Source organism: Piliocolobus tephrosceles, chromosome 1, assembly GCF_002776525.5.
Source record: "Piliocolobus tephrosceles isolate RC106 chromosome 1, ASM277652v3, whole genome shotgun sequence".
In the NCBI taxonomy this organism is placed as follows: domain Eukaryota; kingdom Metazoa; phylum Chordata; class Mammalia; order Primates; family Cercopithecidae; genus Piliocolobus; species Piliocolobus tephrosceles.
The window spans coordinates 200,189,120-200,204,369 of record NC_045434.1 but is presented as its reverse complement, the minus strand read 5'-3'; the positions used below and the strand labels follow the sequence as shown (position 1 = coordinate 200,204,369).

Genomic DNA, 15,250 nt, shown 5'->3' with positions numbered 1-15,250 from the left:
AGTTAAGAGCTTGGAGTCTGGAATCACACAGGCTCAGACTTGAATCTTGACCCTGACGCTTACTTTCCTTGAGGCCTTAAACAAATTTATTTACCATTCTAAGCCTCTTATGCCCCTTCTGTAAACTAGAGCAAATAATAATGCCACCACCTTGGATTGTAATTAGAATTGAATGAGATCACATGTAAAGCATGACACTCCACGCCTGACACATAGAAAATGCTCAGTAATGCCAGATATTATTATTATTGGTGACAGGGGCAACCCTCTCAGATGCCATTTGTCACCATCAAAGCTTGTCTTTTTTGCATGCCATGCATCTCACATACTCTTCTTCCCTCCCCACCCCTCTTCCCACACACCAGTTTCTAGCTGTTGGCAGATACAGTGTCTCACAAGTGTGCTTTATGTAAACACATCCAAGTCTGTCGTCAGCCAGCCAGCGAGGACTTTGCCAAAGCTCCTATGTGCCCAGCATGTGGCTAGACCCTGGGTGATGCAGGGGAAATAAAGTGTGGCTCTTTCCCTCCAAGGAGTTTACAAGGCTGTCCAAAAAAATCCAGTTTCAGTAGGCTTCCAGATGAGATTTGGCTTGGATCCAGCGCCACAATTTTGATGTCCTCTTGACCTCTTTAATGACCTTCTGCTTTAGTCTTCCTTTCGCAGTAGCAATACAATGGGCATCAGGAAAGGGGAAGACATTATTAACTTTCAGAAGGGAGAAGACCAAGAATACTTTGCCATACCCTAAACTGTATCATCCATGGCAGGCCTAGCATCCAGGCCCCCCTTTCCCATTTCTTGCCTGTTTCATAGAACCACATTGTTGCTTATGGAAAGCTGCATCAAAGTGTCTTAGAAGACGGTGTAAAACTGAGATTTCAAGAGCTCATGTCCACAGGGAAACTAGTTAGTGATGCTGCTGCATGTCAGAATTCCTGAATTAATCTGAATCAATGCACTTAAAAGATTGGCTTGTGAGCAAAGGATTTTATTAAAACATTTTGATTTCTGTTGCTTTAAGAAAAAGACCAAAGTTTCCTGCTATAGGATGGCAAATGTATTCTTCATCACTACTAGTTTTTATTTTGGGGGTCTCACTGAAGAGTTGGCATATCCAATTAAGCATGTAGCTCTCAGACAGAGCATGGATTTGGGAGTGAGAGATGGGATTGTTACTCAGTTCAGCCATTTCTTAATTGTACCCATGGGCAAGATATGCCTTACCACTCTAAACCTTGATTTTCCTAATCTGTAAAATAGGGATGATAATAGAACCTCCTCATAGAGTTATTGGAAGGATTAAATGAATTAATTTACATAAAGCACTTAGAATATGCCTGTCATAGAGCACTCATTATGCTAATGTTTTTATTGTTAAATCTAAAGTGAGTGAGGAGAAAGGAAGCATCCCTCCACTTGTGCTGTTGATGACAAAGGAATTAGTGATGCTCTGGGGAGTGTGCTGGAAATCCTCTACAGAGAATTAGAAAACTCCAGAATGCCCACTGCAAACAGGACGAGCCAGGGTGAAACTCCCTGGAAAGTGGTAAAGTGTAATTTAACTTGTAAGATGTAAAATGAGGAATGGAGATGAACTACATGATGCTGCAGAGATAGTTAATCTCGAAACCCTGGAGGAAGCCCACCTCCTGGGATGAAGGTAGGGATAGTCAGGTGACTCCTACACTGATTTCTGATCCTTGGAGTCTGTGACCCTGCCTGTTACCGAAGCAGAGTCTTCACATTTGTTGCTGTACACAACAACCAGTGTTTCACTGATGGCTGCCTGTGGTGTTTTCATTTCCTCTCCACCTCTTCCTCTCATGGATGTCCCATGAAACCAGACATAGAAGATCCTTATGACTGCAAGAAGTGCAGGATGAGTTTCCCCACTCTTCAGGATCACCGGAAGCACATCCATGAGGTGCACTCCAAAGAGTACCACCCCTGCCCCACGTGTGGGAAGATCTTCAGTGCCCCGTCCATGCTGGAGCGGCACATGGTCACCCACGTTGGAGGGAAGCCCTTCAGCTGCGGGATCTGCAACAAGGCCTACCAGGTGACCTCAGGTGCCACTGGGACCTCTTCCCCTAACCCCTGACCTACTCTCCATTTGATCTTCCCTGATGCCTGGGTTGCTGGCTTGCAGATCATATCTTGTATCCAGGATGTGACAATTGACTGATTCTCATGAAGGATGCAGCTTGTGATCCAGATTCTCTAAGGAGATCTGGTCAGAGTACTGCAGTTGGGGAGCTCATTATTGGAGCAGAGAGTTCATACGCTGCTTCTGTTAGACAGCAGACTTGTCGTGAACTGAATGCTGCTTTTCCCCTTGGATGCTCACCTTCCATAGAACCCATCACTCCCATGTGTCAATGGGCATGAGAGCGGCAATGGGGAGTGGAACACTACCTGGAATTACCTTGTTTGGCACAATTAGTGTTTGTTTGTTTAACTTCCAGGGAAGGGCTCAGCCTTTTTACCTTAGGATTTGATATGTAATTGAAGTGAAGCCCCATATAGAACTAAAAAGAAACTACATCTATCAGAAGCTTTAAAACTACAGAGAAGAGAATGGTCCTTGTGGCATCTATAAGATTTGGGTATAGACAAAGAAGCATAACTGCTAATTTTAGCTCAGCGAAAATTAAGAGCTAACTTTGTGCCAAGGCTCATGTTGTGACATTAGCGTTCCAGAACGGAGACCTGGTCTTGAGCCCTAGGATGGCATGGAATTGTAGGGAAAGTATTCCCAGTGCTGCTCTGGAACCCGGGAAAGAGAGGGACTCTTGCTTATGGGGCAAGGGCAGTGTGCACTCCTCCAGCAGCTTGCTCTGCTGCGCCCCAGCTTCCTGGGAAGCCATGAGATGCAGCTCAGTGGTAAAGCACACAGGTGTTTCAGTTGGAAGGCCCGGGCCTGAATCCTGGTCCTGCTATCTCCTGATGTTATGATTAGTCATTTAGCCCCTCGGTGCCTCCGCTTCCAGCTCACTAGGAAGACTCTTAACACCTCCCTCATAGCCTTGTTGTAAGGAATGAGCCTGTGAAGGACTCCCGGGAGCCCTGCCCTGTAGTGGCTTCCTAATGAATATGTAGTTGCCTTATTCTCACAAACACCAGCCTCTCCTCACATCAGCACCCAGTGTCATAGGTAAGAGTGTGTGATACTAGAAACATCAGCTTACCCAAAAATGTGTTTCTTTTCGAGCCTCGTGAACTCTCCAGCTTGCTGGAGCTTTCTAAGACCTAACACTTGCCAAATTCCTTGCAGCAATTATCTGGTTTGTGGTACCACAATCGGACCCACCACCCTGATGTATTTGCTGCTCAGAACCACCGATCTTCCAAGTTCTCATCACTCCAGTGCAGCTCCTGTGACAAAACCTTCCCCAACACCATCGAGCACAAGAAGCACATCAAAGCAGAGCATGCAGGTGAAGTTTGGGTACCGCCGGCAGAGAGTGAGAGGGGCTTGCTGGTGTAGCCTCCTGGGTGCCAACAGAAATCCTCACTTCTAATAGTCTAGTGTGGTGTGCGGTGGTCATTGCCTTTTTCTGCACCACCCCACATGAAGGCTGCCACACCAGTCCGTAGCAGCAGCAGTCAGTAGCAGCAGCTTGAGGGGCAGTGGTTCTCAAACCTGGAAGGGTAGAGCAGTGTAAGCTTCCACCACCCCTGAGTGAGAACTTGTCACAGCACCTAGGAAGGGTGTCAGCCTCGGTGGTAGACAGGCCTGAGTGGAAATCCTGATTCCAACATTTATCAGCTGCATGACCTTGGCAAGTGACTTCTCTTCTCTGAGCCTGTTTTCTTCCCTCCAGAATGGCAGTTATTAAAACCTACTTTGCAGGTAAATTTGGTGATAATCACAACAGCTGTCAGTTACAGAGTGTTTCCTAGGTGCAAGACACCATGCTAAGCACCTCGTGTATATTTTCTCATTTCATTCTCACAACATCCCTCTGAGCATCCAGGCAGTCTGGATCCAGATCTCGTGCTCTTTACCACTAGATTGTGCAAATATACCATAGGTTATAAGATTCCTGGCGCTTGGTAGATGCTTGCTAAGTATTGGCCGTCGCCCCAACCCCAGCCCTGTTACTCTTTAGCCTTGGAAAGCCAACCATTTGTTCTTTCCCAGCACATCTTCTCTTATGCACTTCACAGATATGAAGTTCCATGAATGTGACCAGTGTAAGGAGCTCTTCCCCACGCCAGCCTTGCTGCAGGTTCACGTCAAGTGCCAGCATTCAGGTCAGTACCCAGTCAGCATGCTTCTAGCCTAGACTGCTGGGGCCTGAGTCTCCTCCCCACCACTTGCAGCTTTGCAGCCTAGGCTAAATCGCTTAACAAACTTGTGCCTCAGTTTCTTCATCTATAAAATGGGAACGGTTGTAGCACCTGCCTCATAGAGTAGTGTGAAAAACTGAAGGCCTTGGCATCAATAAGCATCCCTTAAGCGGTAACTGTGATTGTCATTGTTATTGGTATATTTCATCAAATCTAAAGTGCCAGTTAAAAATAAATAAATACAATTCCAGTTATAAGATATACCATTTTTATTTATTTATTTTTTTGAGACAGAGTCTCACTCTGTCACCCAGCCTGGAGTGCAGTGGTGCCATCTCAGCTCACTCCTTCCATCTCCTGGGTTCAAGCAATTCTCCCTGCCTCAGCCTCCCAAGTAGCTGGGATTACAGGTGCCTGCCACCACGTTCGACTACATAAGATGTACCATTTTTAATGAACTACTAAGAAAGAAAAACTACTGTCAGTTAAACTGTGCCTTCTTATCACTTAGAATATCTACGTTATTCTAAGTGCTGTTTTGGACTTAAGTTGACATAGATTTTTATCATGTCACTCACTGCAGTGTGCATACATAAAAAAGAAAACATAAAAAATAAACTGATTAAGGGAAGAATCCAGCTTCTCAGAGTAACATTCAATTCAGATTGTCAACAAGCATGTTTTTCCACACAGTGTTTACTCTGCCATCAAGAACATTGATGATGGAATACATAATATAAGATTCCATCAAAGAATTGAAGGCCATTGGTTTTGGTCTCTTGAGCATTATGTAAAACTAGTCTACTTTTGATTCCTGCTTTGGGAATATAGCTAACCTTTCATCACTTACCTCCTCCCTTCTAAACCATTTGGTCTCCATGAGTTAAAAACATGCACCATTCCTGTCTTAGGGAGTTTCTTCCAAGCCGTGGACGCCCGTTCTGCAAGTCTTGATGCTGCCACTTTTGATGTTCGTGTGCACATTGACAATTGCACCTGACTGCCTTAGCCCACAGAAGTCGTAAGGTGCCATCGATCCTATTTCAGAGATGTTAAAATGTATTTCTTAGAGTTGATGAAATATAGTATGGTCAGCATGATTATCTGCAGTTGAATGAATAATGGGCTTCTACAGAGACAGATTTAGCCTGAATCTAATACTAATGAAACTGTCGTCTCAGGGCCCCTCACTTGCATGGGACCTTCCAAGGCTCTGTCTTTGTCATTTTGTATTATTTTTCTTAAGGCTCCCCAGATTGAACAACCTTCAGGTCCCACAAAACCTGGATCGGCCTCCAAGCCTCGATCCCCATTGCTCCTTCCTCTCATGTCTTCCTGCCCTCGTTTCTCTCATTTTTCCCACCACCCTCCTCTTCTGTCTCCCTCTCCTCCAGGGTCCCAGCCATTCCGGTGCTTGTACTGTGCTGCTACTTTCCGTTTTCCTGGAGCATTGCAGCACCATGTCACCACAGAGCACTTCAAGCAGTCAGAGACCACCTTCCCATGTGAGCTCTGTGGGGAACTCTTCACCTCCCAGGCCCAGCTTGACAGTCACCTGGAATCTGAGCACCCGAAGGTGATGAGCACGGAAACCCAGGCAGCAGCCTCACAGATGGTACAGGTGATTCTGGGACCATCAGCTACACAGAATGCTAACACAGGGTTCCTAAGGCTTCTCTAGAGGTGGCTCTGTCATAGTACCCAGCAATACTCTTTGGGGATCTTGTAGAGAGTCTCTCTGGACTTCTTACAAAGCAGGACAGAAAATTCTAGTCTTCTGGTGGCCACATGGGAAGTGGCCCTTAGGTAGAGCGAGCCTGGAACAAGAATTTCCAAAAGAGGAACAGCTTGGTTCCTCCCCCCAGCGCATACGTCCCTGCCTCCTGAGAAACACTGTGGGGTGTGGTGAGAACTGCGGGAAACCTCAGAGACAGAGGAGCTCTTTGTTGGGCAGGGACCAGCCTGCAGTTGAAGTGCTTGGAGAGCGCCTCTGGGCTGGACACAGTACACACTTGCACACACCTGGGCCTCTGCCCTTTACCTGGGCGAAAAGAACACCTTGGTATTTCAGGACTAAGCTTGATCCAGCTTCTCTTTGCTTCCCTGATCCTCATTTACTCTTCTTCCCATCTTCTCCAGAGAGGGTGGGCAGAAAAGGAAGATAAACTCAGGTCCATCCATCATCAGTAATTTGTGGGTGGGTTGGAGGGGAACCATAAACGGATTGAGGTTTTAGTCTGTTAGACTGTCGCACTGTCCAGTTCCATAGATCAGTCATTTATAAACCAGGTTCTTGCAGGCCCCTGGGGAACAGAGAGGAAGTTGGGTAGGCAGGACTCCCGTCAACACTCTGCTGTCATATCAACCAAAGGTGCTCTGCTTTTATCTTTTTTGTATATTATGGTTCTTGATAATATGCTCTTTGGGGAAAAGGTGGGGCTGGGGGGTCCATTTCTAAAAGAAAAAGAAAGCAAAGCGGTTTGAAAACTACTCTCCTAGATCATTGTTGATTGAACATCACAGTTGATCTCTTCTCTCCTGTAGCACAGAGAGGTAGCTGAGCTTGGCTTCCTCACTTGTTCCTGCTTTCTGCTCTTCGCTGATTCTCAAGAGCAAGGTGGCTATGGCCTCTGCTTTAAAAATATCAAGGGCATCTAGCTCTTCTGGCATCTATGGTTCAGAAACACCAACTTGGAGGCTTAGGCAGGAATTGGAAATGCCTAACCACAGACTCATTCTCTCTGAGTTGGAAAGGTTGTCTCTAACAGATTATGCAGATTTGGAAGGGACATAGGTGGGCTGTGGAGAAGAGAAGGGGGTACTGGCCCCACCAGGTTGGTGAGCTGAATGAATGCATGGAGTCACAGTTCATCCAGTCTTCCTCCTAAGCTCAATCACTGTGTGGCCTCCTGGGAAGGCTGTGGGCCTGCGAGAGGTCCAGAGACGCTGCCCCAGGCCCGCCTGGGCCTGTGGTGGATCAGTCCCGTTCCCATGTTCCAGGCATGAGATCAGCTAGCTTCAGTGGCATTCCTCTCACATGGCACTCACCTCTGCACTGTCATCCCAAGACAGGAAAACCCAGTGTGAAAAATGGAGCCCGTGTTCACTGGTGTGTAATCATAGAGTCGGGGCACCCCGAGATGGCACTGAGCGAAATTATAGCAATTTAGTGCACAGTTATTTAAATGGTTTGCTGGCCTTCTCTTTTGCATCGCCGGTGGGTTAGACTTGCCTCTTCCCATTAGGCACACGTAATTGCTCTCCTCAGGTGAAAACATAAATATCATCATTACAGCATGAGATGAAAACCATGTAAATCAGGGAGCCAACTGCGAACACTGCCCAGAGCAGCCTCACGGTCTTTCTCTTTCAGGTGATCCAAACCCCAGAGCCGGTGGCCCCAACGGAGCAGGTGATCACTTTGGAGGAGACCCAGCTTGCCGGTTCACAGGTGTTTGTGACGTTGCCAGATTCTCAGGCATCTCAGGCCAGCTCCGAGCTCGTGGCAGTGACTGTGGAGGATTTGCTGGATGGCACAGTGACGCTGATCTGTGGTGAGGCCAAATGAGCAGCCATTCATCCGGCAGAGCCTTCCTGTGTTTGCAGCTGAGAGGAGGCCCCACAGCTTGCCCTTTGCCCTCCATCCCTGGCTGTCCTGAGTGGTGAGCATCTTAGCTTAGCGCCAACCAACACAGTCTCACCTAAAAAACAGACGGAAGCTTCATTGTTCTCATAGAACCTACAGCATCCAAGCCCTCAACACCAACTGTACCATCCTCTAGTAGACAGGCCTCCTTCCCCACAGGCCCGCTGCTGCGGCCTCTGTGACACTGTCCATCCCCAAGTGACATGTAGCTTCAGGAGTAGAGTCTGAAAGAGCAGTGGGATGGGAGCTGGTGACCAGGGTACCCCAGGAGGCATGATGTGCCGACACCCTTCAGTGGGCAGAATGGCAGTTAGATATGGGGCTTGGCCCACAGTGGGGCTGCAAATGCTGCCAGTGCCTCTGGCCATTTAAAGTGAGAGGGGCACCAACAGACAATTCAGAGACCTCAGGCATGAGCACACTTGGCCCCTTCCTCAGTCCTATCATCCTACCCTCTGCTGGGGTTCCCCCTGCACCCAGTGGCCATGCCCAGCACCCTACTGATGGCTATAGGACAAGTAGCCCTCATTTCCATGCCTGGTAACGCCTTGTCAGTTGTCAGCCCTTCCCAAAACAAAGCTTTGGAGTTTCTGCTGGAAGTGTTTAATGTGAGGCATCAGCTGCTAGACAGTCTCTGCCTTACCAGGACATTCTTCTTGGTATTCCTTACCTGAAGGCTGGTTCCCACAGCTCTTCCGTGTCATCTTCATCCCCTTCCTTTAACCAAAGGCTGAAATCTCTGCCTGACCTGGCAGCCTCGCTCCCTCTGGGTCACGTGGCGCAGACCGTGACCAGCACCAGGCGGGCAGTCCTGTCTGCATGTGGAGGAGCAGCGGTGACTGCCCGTGGCTCTGCTGCCGTGCACTCCCTGCCTTGGGAGTGGCCTGCTGCCTCACCTCCCCCAGGCCGCCACACTTACTGCGGATCAGCGATCCTTTGGAGTCCGAATTTCACAAAGCTTTTTTATCTTCAGTTCCGAAAATATAATCTGATAGTTAATGGTTTGTGGAATCCATTACGAAGTGCGATTAGATAGATGTAGGTTCCTGCCGTTGGAGAGAATGACTAGCATTTATCTTCTTTTCCTTCCACGCCAAAGGTTGGAGTCTGCTGGTGCGGTGTTTACACACCAGGCAGGGCTCTCTGCCACGGTGTGTGGCTTGACCCCCTGTGGAGGGGAGTGCCTGGTTGGATCCCACACTGGCAGAGATGGGGCCACCTCTTCCTTCCAGGCACATCTCACATTGCCATGTACAGAGGCAGGGGTCACGTTTGGTCACCATGGAAGCTTTTATTGCTCCCACATGGTCAGGTCTTGCCCTGCTTGAAGCACAGAAGGCACAGCCTTACTGACCAGCACACCCACTGACTGGCATCTGCTGGCTTTGTGCAGCCAGCCCCGACAGTTTCCACAGCGAGTGCCAGCTCCGGCCAGCCTGGGACAGCTCATCCCAGCCAACTACACCTGCCTCTGGTCCTGTCCGCATTTTGATATGTAGATCACTTGAGCTTGTCAATTAGGGTTCTGCCATTCTGAAATAAATGAAGTTTCTAAAGGAGAGTCGGCCTCAGAAGCCAAAAACTGACCAGAAGATGGTGCTCAAACCTTTAAGACTTCATCTCCATGTGAAGGGCTCACTGTTTCTACCAAGGCTGTCCCTGTGTTAAGGCTTTTCCGTCCTGGGAACTGTCAGACTGGGAGAGCTCTTGATCTGCAGGTGGCAAAATGGCACTGAATATCCCCTTGGCACCAGAGAAAACCCACTGAAAGATGGTAGAGTGGCACATGCTTACAGGGCATTGGTGCCAAGCCCAGTGGATGAGAATACAGCCCCTCACAAGCTGTGGGATGGAGCTTGGGAGCCACAGTGAATGTCACTAAAATTTCTTCCAAAACAAAACAAGAAATAATTGCTGAGAGCTTGTAGGGAAGTGATTTAAAAAAAAAAAAAAAAAAAAAAAAAAAAACTATTTGGAATCAAGAGGGCTATAAGTTTTGAATTCAAGTGTCAGATCCTTTCAAGCACTGAGAGATTCTTTCTCAGGTTTCTGTTTTTGGGGAAGACAGGGTCTTGCTCTCTCTCTCAGATTGGAATACCGTGACACGATCTTGGCTCACTGCAACCTCTGCAGGCTCAAGCGATCCTCCTGCCACAGCTTCCCAAGTAGCTGGGACCACAGACATGAGCCACCACTGCTGGCCAGTTTGTTTTGTTTTTTGTAGAGACAGGGTCTGGCCATGTTGCCCAGGCTAATTTTAAACTCCTGAGCTCAAGCCGTTATCCCACCTGGGCCTCCCAAAGCACTAGGATTACAGACATGAGCCACGACGCCTGGCCAGGTTTCTGCTGGAGACCCAGATTGTGACAAGACATTTGTTTTCTTTGGAATCACCAGATTTGCAGCTTACTGTGCCGAGAGTGGACTGGCTGCTGGGGCCCATCGGATGCCCTCTGGCCCGTGGCACACTCAGCAGAAGGCACAAACCCAGTGCTGGTTCTCATCAAGACAGAGGGGAAGGCCCTCCCCGAGTTCACTGTCTGCCCTGAGCGGGCTCCGCACTGGCTGACTGATTTTATGGTCTTGCTCTCTAGAGAAGCCCAGATGGATCTTATTATAGGAAAACTTTCTGACTCTGCTTGGCCATTTTATCCTTTTCTCCTACTTCTACCCAAGAGACCTGAATAGCCGCCACAGAGGACAGTGTTCGTGTGGTCTCCTGAGTCCACATCACTCGCTTCTGTGGGGTCCTGGTGCTGTATTTGCTTCGTGTCCCATAGGGTGCTGCCCTTATGGCCTCTGGACTGAACTCTGGGGCCTTTGGGGTGGTGTGAAGGAGTCCGTGGGCTTCTTAGAACACATGGATCTGTTCGGTGGGTCCCCAGACCTCTGCTCCCAGAGCTCATGTCCCAGCTGGTGAGGAGGGAAAGGCAGTCAGATTCCAGGCCGGAGTGTGATTCTGTGGGAATACTGGGGTCAGTTATGGAACAGGACTTGCCCATTGTAGGTAAGTGAGACAGCAAACAGATGATTCAAGAGCAAGGATTACTGCAGGAAGGTGAGACTCCTGTCGACGCGCATTAGCAGAACCTGGAACCAGAGGGCAGGGACCAGGGCTCTTTACTCATTTCTTTTATGGGTAAAGAGACATGAAGAGACAGCCTGTCTCTTCTGTCTCAGAAGCTCTGTGTTTGGGAAGCTTTGAGCCCAGTGAGTAGCAGGGTCTGCAGTATGAATACCTTTCCCTGGTGATCCGGGTCTCCTCTGAGGAAGTGTTCTGACTTCCCACTGACCACAGGAGGCACGCCAGCTTCATCCCTCGGGCTAGAGTTCTGATCACTGGGGCTGAGGGGTAAAATAAAATCCAGTCAGACAGACAGTGGGGAGACAGGTCCCTGCTCTTTATTTGCAGGATCAATCAGGGACTCCCAGAAAGGAAGGAGAATGGTGAGGGGGCTCTAAGCTGGTGACGTGGTCACCACAAGCTGAAGACAGGCTAATGGGGTGGCGGATGTGCCTTTAAACCTCACGTGCCTGGAAGCTGCGCATTGACCAAAGGAGGGAGGAAATTGCCAACCATGCACAGAGTGGGCAGGCGGTCCCAGGAGACAAGCAGCATGTTATTAAATTGGGCCTAGGCAGTTGGGCGATAATGGAGAAAATGCAGGGATGCTATAATGAGTCCTCCCCAAGGGCGAGTTCAGCACCCGAGCCCTGTTCTGCTTGTATCCCAGTGACACTTGGGAGGTAGAAGAAACTGGGAGTAAGAGGACAATTTGGGGCTGAAGGGAGTGTTAGAGGCAAGTCGATCCTTGTTTTGTTGTCACGGAAACTTTGGGGCTGGTGGGACTTAGGCCAAAAGCTCAGAAGCACAGCCAAAATGTAGAAGCTTGCTACTCCTACGACTCGGCCTATAAGGAAGAGAGAAGCTGTCTGTACTTTGTGAACTACATTGTTGAAGGAAAAAAATCACTCCCTGCCTAATTAAGTTGCTTCCAAATTTGGGGAATGTGTGTCCTTTCCTTTACCAAGGCCAATCAGCCCTGCTTCCACCCGTGGTCAGGACAGCCAGCCCCTACGTGATGCCGTATAAATTGGATTACAAACCATATTCATGTTCAACTTGCACTAATCTATATAAATAAAATATGTACTTTGAAAAAAAATTAGGCTACATGAGTTTCAGATGGACTGTGATGTTATAGACCTGCTTTCTCTTTGGTTCTGGGCCAGTGTCAGACGGGGACCGGCGTGATAGGCCTGGTGTCCTAGGGGCCATTTGTGTACCTTGTGGCCGTGTTAACATGGCCTGGGGGAAAGCAAGCTCTCCCGTCATGTGGAGTCTCATTCCTAAACCCTCCTTCCCAGGGAGCGAGTGTAGGGCAGGGTTTCAGAGCACAGGCTTTGGTGTCCAGCCTGGGTACATCCAGCTGTCCTGCTGTCTAACTGTGACATTGTGTGAGATGCTTACCCTCTCTGAGCTCCCTCCTCCTGGCCCCCAACTTTATTATAAAATGGAGAAATGATTGTGCTTACCCTACAGAATTGTAGTATGATTTAAAAGTCTGGAATTAATGTATTTAATGTAGAAAATGTTAGCTTTTATTAGTAAAATTTTTTTGCATGCAAGTCAACTATTCCCTGCATTATCTGGCACTAAAGAGAATGTTCATTCCTGTATCTTTATGTAGTCTCTCTTTTTCCTCTCTGAATCCTTAGGGGATCCTTATAACACCCACTTTTCATTTATCTCGAATCTCAACTGCTCCCAAAGTACAAAGTGCTGAGCAGATAGCTGTAAAATAAACTAAACCTTTCTCGGTGAACAGCTGGAAATGTCACATTGCTGGCAGCCAACAAGGAAACAAGAACAGGAGACCCGGATGGGATGTACATGATTTCTGCAGGAAGCACCCAGTGTTTAAGACGGGGGGAGGTGCATTAGATCCCACAGGCCTGATGCTGCAGAGAGCCGGGGAGTTGGGGAGGTTCTGTGCTCACTCCTGGAGCAGTTCTGGAGGAGCACAGATGGACCCTTGTTCAGAGCTCGCAAGTGAGTTGAGGAAGGAACGCTCCCCTGCCTAAATGCTGTCTTTGGAGGGCAGGGCTGGAGCTGCCCGTGTCATATTTTGGGCAGTAGTCCCAAGAGTGTCCCAGCCAGCTGCAGTGGGTAGTTGTAACATACGGTTGGACCCCAGCCACAAAGTTGAGAGTATGCAGAGGTGAAGTGCTGCTGCAGGTTGGGTGGGATGGAGCAGAGGTAGGAAGTGGGCCGAGGGTTCCCTCGGTGATCTTCTGGGCCAGGCTGGCTGGAAGGACTCAGCAGCACAGTGGAGAAGACACGGGCTTGGGAGCTTCCCAGCTCCGCGTCTTACTAGACAGATGACCTTGGGCGAGTTTTTCCTGACAGTGACTGTGAGAAGAAAGTTAACATTTGTAAAATATCTGACAGAGTATAGACGCTTCGTAGATGATGGCTGTTCGTGTTTATAATATTTTACAAGGGCCTGGAGGAAGAGCCAGGGCAGAGGAGAGCTGGAAAGGAGGTGCCTTTGTATCCTAGATACAGGATCTGGAACCCACTGCAGGGGTCTCCAAAACCAGGTAGGAGGAAGCATAAATCCAGAGACCCCAGCCCAGACCAAAGTGAACAGTGATCTGAGGGGAACAGGATCTCCCCGCGTTGGTACAGGGACTCTCAGCTGTTTGGCACTACAGCAGAGGGGTCACATCTGAGTAAAGGCAGAAACCTGGGCATGTTGGGTGGGGACACATCCAGTGAGAGCAAAGGAAATGGAAAAACTAAGTCCGCAGTGATTTTTGGCCTCTCTGCCTCTTCAGTGTTTACTGTCTGTCCTTTTCTCCTTAGGCTTATGCTCAGGATATGTTTGGAATGAAAGGGAAAGGGGGCTTGTGGCGCCATGCAGACGTGCCCTAGACCAGGATCTTTACTCTTCATTAAGAGATGAAGAGGTTATAAGGACGTGGACATAGAAACCAAGTTCATGTGCTCGAGAATGTTCTGCAGGCTTTTCTGCATGCATCTGTCCTGCCTTTTGGCCTTTCACCCAGGGCAGGTGTAGGTCCCATGCCCACCAAGACCTCTGTATCTCCTCCGCATACTCAGACTGGACAGTACTCAGTGGATGCTTAGCAGATGCTGCCGACTGCTGGAGATGGGGACTCTGACCTTGGACTCGCTCTTCTGAGGGTAGAGGAGCTGCTTCCTATTCTGCAGCTCTGCACCACATGTTCAGTGTGAGCTGTTTCTAGCCAGTCGAGGAATACGCTATTATTCCATCTACTCTCCATCCACCTCATGTCTGCAACCTTGTGAGGCAGAGAGAGCCAGCACTTGGTGGGGTTGCGTGTGCTGCTAGAATCCTGAGCTCCATCGTGGAGAAAGAACTTCCCCAGCTTTCCCTGTCGCTCCCTGAATCTGTATTCTGCAGTGTCCCAAATCCATCTACTACACAATGGAAACCCTAGGTATGCAGTTGTGTATTTTTGCCTTAATCCTCACACAGCTTCATCTCATTTGAGATTCTTGCCAGTATGAGGACAGGGACCACATCCTATTTACTGCCTTGGTTTCTCTGAGAGTTAGGGGTGCTGGGTTGGGCACACAGAGGCTCTGCCAGAACCAAGCGGTACCCCTCTTGCTTATCTTCATTTCTCGGCTCTGAGAGAACCCAACTTCCACATTTTATTCTGGTCAGTGAGGCTATACCCCAAGTTACCCATGGGCTGGTCTGTCAGAACATCCTCCTGTCTTTGTCCTCTGAGAAGAGATTAGCAGAAGGCCAAGAGCAGCCAGCCGGGCCCCACCACTCCAGCTGCTCTGATCAAACACCATTCCTGCCGCTTCTTCTAGCTCTGGCTCCCCCAGCGCAGGCCAGAAACAGCTGATCAAACACATCAGGACAAGGTCAGTCCAGGGACCCACGGTCCCCTCCAGGGGAGATTTCACAGTCCTGCCGTCAGGAGGGTCTGATAAAAATGGACAGGGGGTGGGGAAGGGAGCTTGTGGGGCTGGCACAGGAGCAGACAGCTTTTCATGTTGTTTAAGGTTGAAACACCTGTACTCCACGCAGGGTCCACACCAAGCCAGCATTTCCAGAAAGGCAGGGCTGGAGCTGAGGAGACGGGAGCAGTGTGTGCATGTATGAGTATGTGGGGGTGAGAGAGAGGTCAAGTAAGAGCGCATGTGTGTTTGGGAGCATGGGATTATTAGATTGTCACAGGATGGCTTAAGATCCTCCCTCGCTAAACTGCGACCCCTTCAAGGGCACGGACTGTGCATTATCC

At 49.0% G+C, this 15,250-nt stretch overlaps 1 protein-coding gene across 7 annotated transcripts in view; it reads left to right on the top strand.

Annotated features, from left to right (window-relative positions):
• ZBTB40 (zinc finger and BTB domain containing 40) overlaps positions 1-12,567 on the top strand; it is a 78,272-nt gene extending 65,705 nt beyond the window's left edge. For all 7 annotated transcript variants that reach the window (XM_023219719.2, XM_023219722.2, XM_023219718.2 and 4 more), the window contains 5 exons: positions 1,848-2,062; positions 3,278-3,440; positions 4,174-4,260; positions 5,691-5,917; positions 7,670-12,567. In XM_023219719.2, the coding sequence (XP_023075487.1) occupies positions 1,848-2,062; positions 3,278-3,440; positions 4,174-4,260; positions 5,691-5,917; positions 7,670-7,864 (887 nt within the window). In that variant the 3' untranslated portion in view covers positions 7,865-12,567. The remainder of the gene's footprint in view (positions 1-1,847; positions 2,063-3,277; positions 3,441-4,173; positions 4,261-5,690; positions 5,918-7,669) is intronic.
• The last annotated feature ends 2,683 nt before the right edge of the window (positions 12,568-15,250 follow it).